At 26.1% G+C, this 13564-nt stretch overlaps 2 protein-coding genes across 2 annotated transcripts in view; both read left to right on the top strand.

The window, feature by feature from the left end:
- Positions 1-13564, top strand: part of LOC112593632 (neuroligin-4, Y-linked-like) — a 286318-nt gene that overhangs the window by 94137 nt on the left and 178617 nt on the right. The gene's annotated exons all lie outside the window — the stretch shown is intronic.
- Positions 5203-13208, top strand: LOC112593634. The gene is made up of 4 exons (XM_025338128.1): positions 5203-5390; positions 11779-11952; positions 12143-12421; positions 13017-13208. Exons 1-4 carry the CDS (start codon positions 5325-5327, stop codon positions 13044-13046), a joined length of 549 nt encoding a protein of 182 aa, XP_025193913.1. The 5' UTR covers positions 5203-5324; the 3' UTR covers positions 13047-13208.

The raw sequence follows: 13564 nt of genomic DNA, 5'->3' as shown, positions 1-13564 counted from the left end.
TGTGATTGCATTTGTTTGCAGACCGAATCGAGTTGGTGAATTAATTTATTGTTTATACAATAGACATACCTTGTTACATCTCACGTATATAGTAAACCTTAAAAGGAGGAAAAAACTAAATGTTTTGTAGGTGATTCCTTTTTTATTTTTATATTTTTTTTTTATTTCCTATACACACGTTTAAAAAAGAAAAAAAATTAACAGTAATAGTTATCATTACTGCATCTGGCGTGCAGAAAAAAAATATAATAATGAAAAAAATACATTAAATAAAACTAAGCTTTCTTGCGTTAAAGAATTTTTGTTCGTTTACCGTGTTATTTTAATTTTAAACTTGTAACGTTTTCTTTTTCCCGAACAAATTCATAATCAACTATATTATACACATATATCCTAGTTTATAATATTTTCAACGAATGTAAAAACTTTATAAGACTTCTGTAGCTTTTAAGTTTATTAAGGTCTGTTATATTTTATCACGTTGCAATAAAAAATATACATAAATATAATATGCATATAATATATATTTTTGGAAACGATAAAAAAATAAGCAATATAGTCAAAGATATTTTATATATTAAAAAAATGTGTACTTAAAAAAAACCAAATCTATATTGTTAAAAGTGAGAGAATATATAACTGATATTATCACAGATAGACAACCAAATTTCAATCAATATTATTATATAATAAATTATAAATTATGTAGATTAGCTAAATTTATATTATACATTTTTAATTTTTAATTATTAATAAGAATATTTTATAAAACATAATTTATCAAAAAATTTCCAATGTTTATGCTCAAGTAATTGATAGTACTTTGAACAGAAAACAGTGGTTAATTAATTATGTAACAAAAACGTTTAACCTACAACCTGAACGCATTATATAATATTGTCCATTCTTTAGTTCTATAGACTGTCTGGTACTTATTTATAGGTTAAATTATCAATATAATTACAATGGAAAGTTTCAAACATAAAAATATACTAATAATTTGAATATATTGTACAATGATATTGCATTGATACCTAGTAAATACGATTATATAATGAACAAATAAATGCAACTCGATTGGCTGTCAGTGTAGAGAAAAAAATAATAGGGAAAATATAGATACCTTACTTAGGTACTTAAATCGTATTATAAATTTAATTTAAATGTTTATCGCTCGTTCGTGATTCGAAAGTACACTTTCTGCAGAACCATGCGTGGGAAAACTTGTGAGCATAATATGTTGTGTATGCACATGATGTTATAATAATGCGTTAGCGATGTCTATAGTGGAATAATGATGTTTATGTGCGTGTATAAGTCAGTTGTTGGATGCTTTAATTTGTTTTTCCCCATATTTTCATGTAAATATTTTAATCCGCTCTTTTATGCATATACATAATATATTATAAAATATTGTTATAAATTATTATATTCTAGTTTGCCAATTACTGTAGCTGTGCCCTTCAGGAAGTAATATATTATCATTGCAGTACCTTATCGCAGATAAATCAATGAAACTCGTAATACAAAAAAAAAAAAAACCAACTCGTCACTTTTATCAAACGCAGTAAAAAAATATTATACGTATACCGTTAAAGGTAAAATACGGCAGAGCACGTTTGGGGGCATTTTTCGTTTATTCGGCTGAGTCGTCAGCACATGTATCGATTCTACCGCAATAACCTTTTTTCGAAAAGGAATAACCTATCGATTCTTGCGTTTAGTTATGTCGAAATGAAAAATAAAAAAAAACTATTGTCTAAACGAATATTTTCGAGTAGCTATACACTGCAAATCGTTCCATTTCGAAGTTAACTTGTATAGCTTAAACAAGAATCGTGTTGTTTAATATATTTTCATTCTATCATTTGAACTAAAAAAAAAAAAAATCGAAAAACTATATTGAACAAGTACACTATGTAGTATTGTCTAATTTTATTTTGTTTTTAATCGAGATTAAAAACAAATAGTTTTGTATAATTTTCATGAGCAATATTTTATCACCCTGATACAGTCAAATATACCAATTTTAATATCGTATTTCTTCGTTTCTGGAATTCTATACAACTTACATAATAATGTGGTCAGAACTTTATTAAAAATGTTTACAAGAAAATAACTTACTTATATAATGAACATATTCATCAATAATTATCATCACCAAATTTGGAAAATAATTTTAAAATTGAGTTCATCGTTTAATCAAATAATCAGGGTCTAATTATTGAATCTGTCCGTTTAAAATAAATTCTGCTAGAGCTAGACATTAGAATATGTTGATTTAACCAATTATCGATTCCATTACATATATTATGAAAGAAAAAACATACGTAATGTAAAACTTGTTAAAATACAATATAATTTAATATTTAAAAAAAATTACATAACTTAAATATCCCTAATACTAATGAAGGTAATTATTTAAAAAAAATTATATAACATTTTTATTTTTAAAATAGTGATTTGAAACTAGTTTAATATAAGTGAATTTATTTTTATTTTATTTTTTCATTTAAATAAATACTAAAATATATGTTATAATTTTTTTTATTATTTTATATTAGCTTGTATAAATGCTGATGTATTTATATTGTAATATATATGAGTACATAGGGGAAAATATTTAGTATCAATTTTATATATTTAAGTATAGCATTATTATAAATACAGATTTTTTAATATAAAATTATTTTGTTATGTATTAGCTGATACATATTCGTGACTACAATATATAACTTGATTATTATATCATTCATAAAAATAATATGTTTTTTACTAAAGATATTAATAGAAGACAAAACATTATTATACGTAAATAGTTGGAGTTTGATTTGACTATCCTTGAGAACTTTGTTATATCCATCTATCCAGGAAAATAAAAAAAAAACTTCTTCTCTAGTAAAGTTGAAATTAATTATTATCAATATTCTATCAGTTTAAATAGTTTTAGTTAATTTTAAAATAACGATTATAGCAATGCAATAAAATAAAATATAGCGATTTGCCAGTGCCCTGATAGGTACATTACAACTGATACATAACGATGTAGCACTATGTGTTAGTTCAGACGGAGATTTTAAACCCATTTCCGATTCTTTAAGTTAATTAACAATTGAGTTATAAATGTTCAAAATAATCGGTAAATACACATCTATTTAGGTATAACGAGTATACGTATACATAACAGATTGAATAGAGTTTAAACCACATAATAGGCATAATTTTAATGGGCGACGAAATACACCAAGATAACTGCTATGTTACTTCATCTCGTATAAGTTCAGAAAACTATTTATATATATATAAAAATGAATAAATCATTTACAAAGTATTAAAAAATAGATAGAAACATTGAAAAATATTTTAAAATAAATATTTAATCTGATACCAGCCAACTGAGAAAAAGATAATTTAAAAAAAAAATGCTACCTTTAAATGGTCAAAAAATGGTCGGAACAGCTATTTAAAGTTTATATGACGGAAATATCATCTATACATCAAATTTAAAAACCAAAAAATATATAATATTATAATATTCACATGCATTACGTTAAATTTAATGTTAGTATTTGAGACCAAATTTAATTTGGATGCATTATATACAGAAAACGAAATGCACAAGGACAGCTAGTTTATAATAAAATTAAAATATTACATTTATACTTTTCTTTATTATTTAAAATACATTTTTTCATTCATCACATCATAGATATGAAGTTTTTCAGGAATATCAATTGAAGTTAAATAACTGTTTTTAATACATATTAAAATACTGATATTGATGATTTAAAATCAAAGATAATATTAGAACTTTAAAATGTTGAAAAATCTGTAATTATAGCATATTTAACAATATAAGCACAGTTATTGTAAAAAGCTGTCAATACATTTTTATTTAACTAAAAACGTATCTCCTATCGAGTTAAAAATACCTTATAGCTATAAGTTTCATACTTTATTGTGTTACCTAATTACATACGATTCTAAAAAAAGTTTTCAATGTTGTATTGTTTTTGGAAAATTGATTACCTACTCAAGTTCTAACTATTTTAATTTAATAGAGAATTATAATAAAAATTACTTTTAATTAACTCTACATAATTAAGGGCTAATTCAACTCAAAAATTGAAATTAAAACCTTCATTGTAATATTTAAAACTGAATAGTATCCGTGACTGATGACAAATGAAAACATAATTTTTTTCGGAAAAGTGGAACAACCTACCTCACCACCATAAAGTTTAATGAAATTAAATGTGAATAAGTATTATTTCTGTTACAGAAAAACATTTTAAAGGTCTACTAATTTGAAAAAAATGTTTAAATAAAAAGATAACTATACGAAATTAATTTTATACATAAAAATTAAACTAAAATAATGTATAAATATTTTTTAGCTTTAAAATAATCGAATAAAATTAAAAGAACATTATTGTTTCTACTGTAGAACGTATTTTAATACGTTTCGTGTATAGATATGACTGCTAAGCAGTGTTTGCGATCAGTGGTCAACATTAACAATTTATAACGTTATTTATTTTACTATACTTATTTTAAATTAATATATTAATGTTTTCAGGATTTACAATAAAATGCAAAATTATTGAATTGTTATGGTACCATAATTATACTGTTAAATAACAAAAATAATAATAGTTTATCATTTTAATTGTACCTACATAGTGAATTAATTTTATCATTGAAACGAAACTTGTGTGGAATCGAGAGGTCCGCCGAAATAAATATAGACGATGGCTCACAGCAAAATCTCCTTTTCCCTATGGGGTTATCTATTCGTGCGTGGATTTTGGAACCCGACTTTTGTATTACGGACTTGGTAAATAAAGAGTGATAGGGCGTATTTATAACACAGATATCCAAACATCTTGAGTATAATATTAAAATATATAAGACGACAGTTGTATCATATAAATACGTATTTTTTGTAAGACCAATAATATTGTAAAGCATCGTCGTGTGATAGTGATATTATATTATTGTGTTGTTCGACAGAAATTATTATATAACGGTGCTGACTCGTCATATTATTATAATGCCGTCTTAACTAACAATAAATTAATATGTTTATTTTTATCGCCGCCGCCGCCGCCGCTATACAAAGGTCATAATCACTGCTTTCTCGCGATCGGAGGCACTGACGTCATCGCGTAGTTGTTTGATATGATATTCATCAGCGACGGTATTATGACAATCGCAGTCGTATTGCCGCCTGTACAGCCATTGGAGCATTTGGACGCAGTTGCACAGAAGTTATCGTACTGCGAATTATTTTTATTTTATTTATTAACCGTTTTTGTTAAACGATGTCTTACTCCGGCGTTCCTGAAAGTGTCAAGTGTCTGGACGGAGTCGACTACGAAGTCGTCAAGGTAAGTACATTCGATTACACAGTTGTATGTACGTATTATATTGTTAAAATATTTTCGTAGTTTTTATTCATTATGATAATAATAATTATTGTTTCGAATATCTAATCTTATTTATTGTTTTACATACAGTACTACTTACTGGCCCAATAACAAACTGTCTTCTCCGATAGAAACCACTGATAAATGAAATAATGTATAATACGTTCTGCCACTATGTATTAAAAATCAAAATTGCAAAGATAAATTTAACATCAATCGACGAATTAATATTATGTTGTTTTGAAATGCAAAGGAGAGGATTACGAGGGTGATAGCGTACGTTCTATACATTTTAACCAAACTCGAAACTCAATGACGCGTACTTTCGAGTTGAGCGTGACTCGGTGGTTTTTTTATTAAATACAGATTATTTACAAACAACTAACATTTCTGGTGTTTAGTAAATACATATATATGTAGTTATAAAATACGTAAAAATAATAACAGCAAAAACAACCGTAGACAGGTATATATGCGAACATCCGTTTTATTTATTATTGTATTATTATAAAATACTATTGAACGCAATTTTATGATCAAAATCCTGGATACAAACGTCGATCGGAAGCAATTTATTATAACGTGTTTAAAGTGTCGATGAACTACAAAATAACTCCACAAATATTGTATATACATGCATGTACTGTACGTATTAAATTCGTATGATATAGCAATTTTATCAAACCGACGTATATTTTATTGGATTATTACCGTAATTATTTTTTTGAGAATTAAATTTAATATAAAATATATATCCTTTTAAATATTGTGTTCAAAATTATATTTTTGATTTTTATTGTATTATACCTATAATTTTTCAATGTTTTTATTCTTAGGACAGACTACAACGTTTTTATTGTCCTTCACAGTTATGGCGCCAACATCCCGGCCTTGGAACTGTCCCACCCTGATGGTTCTTATAAAAAAACAAATGTCGTTTAATCTAACTAATATTGCAACAAAAACATTCCATGTAAAAACATCGCTAAGTGAAAAAAAGCTATTAAAATCTAAAAATTGTGATATCAAAAAACGATTAAGTAATTTTATAAATTAATTAGTTTAAAATTATAGGTATTCATAAATTTTTGTATTTAATGAAGTGTGTTCGATTAATAAAATTTAGTTTGCCGATCATTATTATTTATGGCTCTACAACTTATTATACAATGTGTCCAAGTTGATATGAATATTTACATACCTATAGTATACTTTTATAGTATCAACATAACACTATTAAATTACATCATAAGTAAATAAGCTCATTTTAATAAAAAAAAAAAAATGATTAGTAGCAGTCAAATTAAGTTAAAGTATTTATTTATATTTGATAAATATAGTTTATTAAATACAAATAATTGTAAATATTTATATATGAATTATGCTATGAAAATGTTTTCTTTTTTTTTTAATTTTTTGACTTTTAATTGAATGCACTCTTATTTTTAATATTGCAATATTTTTACACATATGGCTTACACACTTTTGTTGAAATATTGTTCATCTTTTATTAACATCCTAAATAAACTAAACCAGTATTTTAGTATTTATCAAATTATTAAAATTGTTGATTACAAAATTTCTCAGAACCAAAGTTTAGAAGGTGAATGCTTATTGTTTACGTATATTAATATGAGTATTAATTTGCGTGCAACACCGTGTATTACAACTCGCGTGTATTAATAATATTTTAAAAAGAAGATGTTGTATTACGAGTATAATGAATAGACGTTCAATCAAATATGCACCGCAAAAAATATTAAATATAACTCCCAAATGGCAGTCGTAATGCAAATGAATAGCTCCTGCTCCTGAGTTTTAATGCACTCCCATACAAAATGTAACGGCGTTAACCCTACTATCACGTACTTGTGATAAATTTGAAAAAAGTATATATTTATTTTATCATGCACATACTGTTCAAATAACGATTTAAACTGACGTCTTCGACAACATTTTATGACATACAAAACCATTGCTGATACAGATACTTTATAGTAAAAAAAAAGTAGCATTTTGAAAAATTAATGGGCTTGTTACTATTGTATATTTTACGGGCTGTAGTCTTTCATTAAATTAAGAGTACCATCCGCATAAAATTCTAATACTTATGTGAATTTCAAATTAATTAGTATAGAGTATAGACGTACCAACCTGTTTTTCGTAAAATAACACAGGTTAACATGAATTAGTCATTTTGTATAAATATACACTGTCATCATGCGATATTTTTTGTTTTTACTTAGTTGTATGCTATGCCTTCGACACTGAATTTTGTACCTAGAAAGTCAGTTAAGGTTTGATTAAAAAATATTTTACATGATTTTGTAGGTTTTAAATTTAAATATTTCGAGATATGATGGATATTGTCAAAAGTACTATTGATATATGTAGTCATATATTTTCTAAATGTATTATATTATTAGATTATAGATAATATTATAAATGACAACTACAAAGTTTGAGTTTATAAAGATGGACATATTTTGAGCTAAGGATTGATGGTGTTTATATTGAAGTCATTCCAGTGAAGGATTAACTTTTCTTGTGGATAGGGAGGTTAAAAATGATTGACGTTCTGGAAAGAAAAAACAGCAGTGAGGAAGAATATAACCGGAGACGCAAACTACAGTGTGATTAAGTATGATGCACAAAAGGCTCGAAGTTTGTCAAGTATATACTGAATACATGTGTTCGTGCAATTATCATTATTATGTGTATGTTATTTTTGCGCGAGTTCAATGCGTGGAAGGATAGAGAAACGATTACTTTATGAAGGGACTACTAGTAAATCTGAGAATAGAATGAATATTCGGACAGAGTTTCTACGCATAATACATATAATTAGAATCCATCCCTTTTGAAAACGTATTTCATTGACTGTCGTATAGAAGGATATTTATACATTGGAGTCAGATAAAGGGCGATAATTTCTATGCAACGAGTATGTTTATAGATTTTCATGCAGCGGTATATATAATGTACCAGTGAGTCCATAGCTCCTTCACGTTGAATAAACATATCATTAAAAAATATATATATTTATATATACCTATTGTTATAATAGTCTTTTAATGCATATTCGAAAGTATATACATTATTGCATCCAACTCAATCGATTTTCTGTTGGTCTGCGATTATTAATATCTATCGTCCGGCTACGACTTAGCGAGGAACATAGAGAGGAAATATATTTGGGTAGCGGGGTTACTTTAGAACCACAGCACATCCAGGGGTTCATCGGTAAACCGTAAACCTTTTGACCACCATAGTTGCAGTGTATACAGACTGTGTGTAAGAGAGAGCGAGTGGACGCGTATAACGATATAGTCGAAGCAAATATTCCATGATGGTCCGGTTGGATCACGGCGAAACCATATATAATTTTATATAAATAAATACTTATTTAGTGCACAATAAATTAGCTTAAGCCCAAAGTAAATACATATTTTGCAGATTATATTATAACTATTGTTAAATTTACATAGTATATAATTACATTATAGTCGACATTTGTTTTTTTTCAGACCTACAATATACTAATATTGTAATATAGTTAGTATGTTATTAGGATTATCGTATAAAACATTGTTCCTAGTAGAGAACATCATATTACTACCTATTTGGTATAATACCACGTCTGTAGTGTGTTATCAGAGCCTTGCCGCAAATACACTTTTGTTATAAAAAATGTTTTTGTTTATAATCAACATTAAGTAATGCGATAAGTAAATTTAATCAGAGAAAAAATAATGATTATTCAAATAATTATATTGTAATTGTATATGTAAATAATAATAACAGAGTAATAGTCATCTAAATATCTAAGTTCGAGTATTTTTTTTTTTATAAAATATGTGAAATGGACGAGAAAAATTGAATATTTTGTTATTGGTAATTTTCGAGAATTAAATTGTTGATAACTTTAATTAAAAGAGAGATTTATGGATTAACAAGAGATTTAGCTTGTATAATAAAAAAAGTAATTTTTATGATAACATCATTTTTGATATATTGGTAAAAGATTGAGTGTGTTTGGAGTATTTTTAGCAGCTTGTAAATATTATTTATTTAAATGGTTTCTAAAACTTTACCTCAATTTTTTAATTGTAAAATTAATTATTAATTGTTTTACATTGGATTGATATATTTAAGGACTGTTGTAGTTAATTAAATTTAGGGCATACTTTGAAGTTAGTTGTGTGCTATCTTTTGCAAAGTTAGATGATTAAATTAGATGCTTATTACACATTTTACTTATAAAATTAGAAAAATTTGAATGTTTATAACTTTGTCATCTTAGGCTTTTCATTAATTAACTTCAAATATGTTCTAATTTATTTTATTTTTGAATAAAAAAATAGAATTTATGTTCAATATGTAGTAATAACTATTATTAGATTCAATATCTACAAAGAAAAATTGTAGTTTTTGTTTTATTTATTTTTGAAGTAAATTATTTAAGTTTTTGATAATAAAATCTAGATCTTCTAGTTAATTCTCCTATGTAGTATGGTGGTGGTTTAATATTATAAATGTTATAATTCTAGAGTATGTTCTTTCTTACTAAATTTAATATGTTCTTGGCTTCAATATCTTATTAGAATTTTATAATTAATCTGTAAGCATTAGCCGTTAACTTGATTCTGTTTAAAGAGTTTTTAAAGATTAATTTATCATCGCCATTAGGTATTCTATTTAATGTCTTACAAAGTAGGTCAAATTTATTTAAATAAATATCAATGGAGGTAAATGTGTACTGGTGATTCAATTTATTGGTGATAGATACCAATTGTTCATTGTCTATTGTTTTTGTCTTAATAGCTACTGAATTGAATATTGAATAATAATTTTATTTTGTTTGGGTAGGGGATACTACAGTAACGAGGAACATTGATTTTTTTAGATAGATTATGTTCAATTATACTAGAGTCGGTTTTATTAGTTAGAACAGAAGGTCCTAAACTTTTTATGGTACGACTCATTTTGGAAATTATTTAAATTTTGGCGACCCACAATAACATGATGGGTGTATCTAGCTTTTTATCTGATGACCTTTTTTTTGCCTTTTTGATTTCAATGATGACCATATGTCTAAAAAAATGTATTATTTAAAAATATAACGGAACCCATAGTTTGAAAACCTCTGAATTAGAGAATTTGTTTTACTATTTTTACTACTCTGTGTTGGTGATTTCTGAAAATTTAAAATTTATACCATTGGCATGTTACGCAATATTGCGGTAATGTGACATAACCTACTGACTAGACTTTGTGATTAGAGATACAGCTACAGTAGGAAGGTGGAACCTCTAAGAGATATTTCATTGCACGAATTTTTATTAATTAAAATTTTTACCAACTTCTCGACTGTTATATACGCTGCCTTCGATTTGCAACGTTTATTGATAATTAGTATTTTATCGGTGTTAACAATTTTTTTTTTTTGTTTTTAATTGAAAATAAACTAACGAATTAACTTAAAATAATCATCAGTGTGATCTAAATATAATCAAGTACAGTCTAGTATCGCAGAACTGAAAATACACATTTAATAGATATATTTTCCTAATTATTTCCAATAGTTTTAAACAGATATCAATGAAAATTTATGTAATCGTTTTATTATTGTTTTAACAAAGTCGCTATGCAATAAAATGAGTTACTTGCAGTTATACTCGTTTGTTTTAAAAATTTCATTTTTTTTTTATTATTTCTGACGATTTTAAACCATGGTATTATTATTATAATGTTTCTTGATGCATGGATACAAATAATACATTATTGTGATATGTCAAGGTTTACAAAATTAATTGACAATTGTATGTGTATTTTTACGGCTTTTTGTGTTTATTTTTGAAGTTATACTCGAAATAAAACACTACACTATAAATATAGTATTGTTATTGCTATCATCGTGTACGTTAAAATATATAATTCGACGAATAGGCGATGATAAAGTTACGATGTTTCCACGAAATGCATTTAGTTTCAAATTGTTTAAAGTCTATAATATTATATACTCGCTTAATAATGACTTTGTTTTAATGAATGTAGTCGTAATCGTCGTATTTAGTTTTTTTTTTTTTTTTACCACGAGTCAACCACTCGGATTTTCCGCTATTTACCACTAATATAAATAAGCAACATTTTATAATATTATATTATTTGTACACGCATTTCTAAACCGTTCATTGAAATCCTATTTAACGTTAAACTAGGATGTATATTTTTCAATAATAACTATAAGAAATTATACTAGTTTTAGTACTATTATACTTAATGTAATATTATTATCATTAATTTTAGAAGATAAGAAGATCTTATTAAAAATAAAATATTATTTTAGCACAACCCTCACTTTGAATGGGTGACCGAATACGAAAATGCCATTAAACAATTGGTCTCGGAAGTGTTTGATACTTTAGGAGTAGAAAAAGGAAGCACGTTAGACATCGCCGTTCAGGGTTTTGATAGGTACCAAGCAAACCTAAAAACGTTAATGGACACACTGGCAAAACAGGTACACCTATATAATTTATACTGCAGTGTAATCGCAGATGATTATCAAAAACTTAATACTGCATACTCGTGCGAAATGTGAATTCGTCCGTTATATTCTTATATTTTCTGGAAATGTATCGTGTACACGATAAATGTCTATTAAAATGTATTCTGCCGTCTTTTCTTTCCTCACTGACCATCTTGCACAGGTTATCGACAAATCTGGCGTAAACGATCAGGCCAAATCGTTCGCCAGCGATTGGGCTGAAGCTGCCAAGTACCATGTTGATCTCAAATACCATCACATGGGCGATGGTCCAACCGTAAAGAATGTGCGTTGGGGTATCGAAAGCACCATCAAGTACATAATCGTGTGTGCCACACATTTGGCGGACAAGGATAATGATACCGATTTTAAAAAGGAAATTTCTGGATACGTGAAAGACGCCATAATTCAAAGTCTGATCGATCATCTGAACGGTATCAAGGTGAACAAAGTATTATTAAACTATTTATTTTTTTTTTTTTTTTGTTTACCGGAATGTCTAAGGTTGCGATACATTATTATATAATTATTTCCGATAAATGAAATATTTACCATGTGCTTATCATTGTTTAAACATTTAAGAATTGCTTCGATTGCATAACATACACCACATTTTACTTTATAATATGTTGTGGTCGTACTTTTTTGGAAGTTACAAATCAAAGTATTTAATTAACGCGCGATAGTAATATTTATTAACAAAATAATGTTATTATTTTCATGTAATACTATTTAATATTTATCATAATTTTATTTTTATTTAGTGTAATATTTCTATTTTAAAATAATATTTATTTTATTATTTTATTCTGCAAAAATATAATTACCATGCAATTATTCATTATAAATTATAATAGTAACTCTAACGTTTATTTCTATTATACTTAATGTTTTCGTGAAAATTTTCTAAATGTATATGATAATGAAATAGTTAAAGTACCAGTTAATATTGCCTATTGGTTGACCCACATACAATTATTGATAAATAAAATATCACCGGTAACTTTTTAATATTATTGCTGTTATATACATTTCAGAGGGAACTAGAAACACTACAAAAAGCGTAGACTGTAGTCGCAACTACGGAATTATGCACCGTGATAAGAACTTCAACACATACCTATCTATTTTAATATTATATAAGACTAACATCAACATTTATCAACACACGGTTATCATTATATATTTTATAACACCAACTGGTAATTATAAAACTTTGCTAAGTTTTATTTTTCATTGTAATATTTATTATCAATATTATATCTATAAAACGTTTTCTATTATTTATAAATTATAAAATAAATCATATTTATTATAAATATACAAAAGCATACAAATATTTGAAATACGAGTATTACAATGATATTGAAAAACGTTTAAAAAAAAAATATTACAATGATGACTAGGAAATAACTTGAATATTATTTTATACAATATGATATAAAATATTTAAAATATTGGTCAAATAAGTTGATACTCACTAGTCACTACTAAATTACAATTAGTATCAAAAATTTCATTGAAACATACATTTTTGATAATTTAGCAAAAAGTTGTAAGCGGAAATAATATACACATTGTTGTG

The sequence above is a fragment of the Melanaphis sacchari genome, unplaced genomic scaffold, assembly GCF_002803265.2.
Source record: "Melanaphis sacchari strain LSU unplaced genomic scaffold, SCAv2.0 Contig20_pilon_pilon, whole genome shotgun sequence".
NCBI classification, from domain to species: Eukaryota; Metazoa; Arthropoda; class Insecta; order Hemiptera; family Aphididae; genus Melanaphis; species Melanaphis sacchari.
This window is presented reverse-complemented; position numbering and strand designations above follow the sequence as displayed.